The sequence below is a fragment of the Austrofundulus limnaeus genome, unplaced genomic scaffold (assembly GCF_001266775.1).
Source record: "Austrofundulus limnaeus strain Quisiro unplaced genomic scaffold, Austrofundulus_limnaeus-1.0 Scaffold84, whole genome shotgun sequence".
In the NCBI taxonomy this organism is placed as follows: domain Eukaryota; kingdom Metazoa; phylum Chordata; class Actinopteri; order Cyprinodontiformes; family Rivulidae; genus Austrofundulus; species Austrofundulus limnaeus.
This window is the reverse complement of record NW_013952486.1, coordinates 1,597,172-1,600,634: the sequence shown is the minus strand read 5'-3', so window position 1 is coordinate 1,600,634 and position 3,463 is coordinate 1,597,172. Positions and strand designations below refer to the sequence as shown.

The 3,463-nt window shown below is 35.8% G+C and overlaps 1 protein-coding gene across 1 annotated transcript in view; it reads left to right on the top strand.

Annotated features, from left to right (window-relative positions):
- The window catches only part of LOC106519912 (rho guanine nucleotide exchange factor 28), a gene marked incomplete in the record, with an annotated part of 44,167 nt that continues 40,704 nt past the window's right edge, over nucleotides 1–3,463 (top strand). The window contains 3 exon segments of the mRNA XM_014011773.1: nucleotides 1–152; nucleotides 533–644; nucleotides 932–981. Of these exon segments, the coding sequence (XP_013867227.1) occupies nucleotides 949–981 (33 nt within the window).

Genomic DNA, 3,463 nt, shown 5'->3' with positions numbered 1-3,463 from the left:
ACGTAAAACAAAGCATGAACAGAAGAGGTGAAACAGTCATCGGAGGCTGAAACTCAGACACCGGCGAGACAACTTCTGGCTTTAATTAAAACAGGGATGAATTAGACACTGATTGTCAGGGTTTATTTACTGTAGTTTGAGCTCCTTGAAAGGTAAGCACGAAAGTATTTTTCTCTCTTTTTTTTTGAGCTCACGAATTCTTAATAAAACGAGATTATTGACATTACTTACCTGTACTATAAAAAGAAACTTAGATCTATTCTGCAGAAAAGATATTTACATTTTCTATTAAAAAAGAATAATCCATCTAAGGTTGAATTATTCATGGAGCCAGCTGTGATGGACTTTTGCTGTTTTATAAACAGTGTTGCACTTTTTTTCCCACAGTCTTTTTTGTTTGTTTGTTTGTTTGTTTGTTTGTTTTTACTAACACATGCATAATTCTGAACGTTAAAAAGAGTGTAACAGCACAGGCCTCCTGCACAATGAAGAGCTGCAGAGGGTTAAGATCTCTCTGTTGGGTCTAATTTAGGAAGCGGCCTCTGATGAAGAACAGATCCGAACCCTGCAGCATCAAAATTCAATCGATTTTCTCACCCAGTGCACGTACAAGCACGCGCACCACTGAGCTTCCAACATATCAGGTTTGTTTTTTGACACACACACACACACACACACACACACACACACACACACACACACACACACACACACACACACACACACACAGGATGTGTAATCATTAGAAGGATCGCTCACATTCTTGTGATCAAAAGATCCTCTCTGTCTTTTCAGATGACCTCTGACTACTTTAAGAGGTCAATAATCTCTTCAGGATCAGATGAAAAACCAAAATAAGCAACAAAATAATAAGGAGTCACATGATGTTCATTTTTTTCCCCTCTTGTTTTCCCCTCATGTTTTGTTTCAGTGATTTCCTYCTTGCAGATGGAACTGAGCAGGAGGAAGGTGCCTCTGTATGTGAGTACACGCTCCAGTTTTCAGACCAGCTTCTCCGCYGAATCTCGAGGGTTGAGTTGGGTATCTCTGTGGAAAATCTCTGCCAAATTAAATTTCACTCATTAAAGAACTAAAGACCAAACAGTCTATGAAGGAATGCATATCACCTGCCATGTTTCATGCTAGAGCAGTGGTGACAATCCTGTTTCTCGTCAGCCTCTATCATCCATCTTTTAGTTGTCTCCCTGATTTCTGCAGAAGCCTGGGAAATGACTACAACTAGTAGGATTGTGACCAGAGAGGACCAGAGGCACCTCTGTTTGAGTTTTAGACTAAAATATCACGTAACACTTTATAATAACTGCACCTCATTTAGCCTTACTAAATCATTAGTAAATGGGTAGTTTACCTTGAAAACATCATTAATTTAGCTATAAACTAACACATTTATWAATACTTTACCCATAAAGGCTAATTACTTCCGAAACAAATATACTTATTGTTTATTCATGCTTAATACCTCATGAATTAATTAGTCTGTATATACTGTGTATACATGATGCTCATGTAAATGTACTTTCATATTATGTGTTTGGATTGATTATCTACTAATCCTGCAGTGCATCAATAATTAAAGCAGTTGCTAGATGTTAGAAAGTATTTTTGTGAACCTTTTTAAAGCGATAAAAAAAACTATTTATGCTTTTTAAGTATTTGCTAATGTAGAAAGACCTGAAGAGCAACATAGTCAATTCAAACATTCTTTAACCATTAATGCATTAATCATTAATACACATTAATAAATGTGTTAGTTTATAGCTAATTAAGTATGAATTGTTCTTAATTAATGATGTTTTCAAGGTTAACAAACCATTTATTAATGATTGATTACGGCTAAATAGGTAGTTGTTATAAATTTATGAGAATGGATATTGTAGCTGTTTTGGTCAAACTTTGAAAATAAAATAAAATAAAATAAAATAATGTCAATAAGTGCAATTTTAGGAAAACGTGTTGTAACTGTCAGCTATACTTCCATGTAGCATTTTAGCTCAGTATCTGGAAAATTGACTGAGATTTACCGGTAGCTATTTTTGTTTTTTTGGCTGCGGCAGTCATCTTGAGTTGTAGATTTACATCCTGTAATTACTTTCTAAAAATATCATTAAAACTTGTTCAGWGGTTTACAAGATATTTTAATACCAAAACAYTGGTAAATAATTATTGTCCACCTTTTCCTCGTGGTAATAAAATGAGTCATCGGGAGAAAAGTTTTCTCCTTCACACAGCACAGATAAACTGTATTCTGTTTTGAGGGTTTATAGCACGAATGAACAACCCTGCAGGTTTTACCTGCTCCAACACAGCAGGCTCCTGCAGAACCTGAGGAGGTAATTCAATCAGTGACTCAGGTGTGTTGGAGCGGTCTATAGTCACATGAGCTTGTTTTTCATCCAAACAAGACCTCAGTGACCCTGGCATCAGAATAAAGCCGGAACACTTGTTGTCAAGTCTGTTTGAATAATTTTGGTTTTGCTGAGATTATTTTGAACATTTAATCAAAACATGGAAGAAAAAGCAGCCAGGTATTTGTTTATGTTCCTTGTAAATCAGTAACACTATACAAACTATTGAACATGACATTATTTTATGTTTTTTTTTCTCAAAGTAAAAGAAATTACTGATTATATTTTAACAGTTTTTACTCACAGATCCACATCGGTGTTGTTAGATTCTCGTGGCTGTGTTGTTTAAAATTATTGCTAATCTTTCTTAAACTTTCTGATGTTTTCTAACGAGGTCAAGGAGGTTGATGCTTTTGACTTGATTGCACAYGGAGATAAAAGGAGGCAGAATTGCGCCCAGTCTTTATCGGAGACAGAGGAGAGAAAAATAGCTTCTCGAGTTATTGGATAAAAAATTAGGTCAACTGTTCAGCGGGGCTAATGGGCTCTCAAGAGAAATGAGCAGATAAGTAGAAAACCCCACTCGGAACCATCTAACACCCATCTGTGATTTTCATGTGCAACATTTTTTCTTTCCTTTTTTTTCCCCTTTCAGCTTGTCTTGAGTTTTTCTGAGTCAGTTGTTTGATCTGTTTCCAAGAATAACCCGCTCATCGTGTCTTGTGGCCTCAATACTCTCGTCTATTCAGGCCACTTTAGGTGGACAAATTGACGTCTTATTCTTCGTGACTGTTGGAGCGTGGCAAACATAGACAGACTCGTGACCCGGGGAGTACAGAACGAAATGTAAAAACTGTAGTTTATTTGCACTGGAGCTCCAGAACTTCACATAGGAGGCTTATAATTATATTTAAAGGGATCCATGATTAGTTGTAACATTAAACTTTATTTGATAAACATTTATTTTAACTGTAAAATAAAGACTGTAAAAATACTGTAGGATGTTCAGTTTTTATCATTTTTAAACTGAAAGTTGAAAAATATATTACACGGACGGGGCCATTTTATTTACAAGCAAAGCATTCTGGGTAAATGAT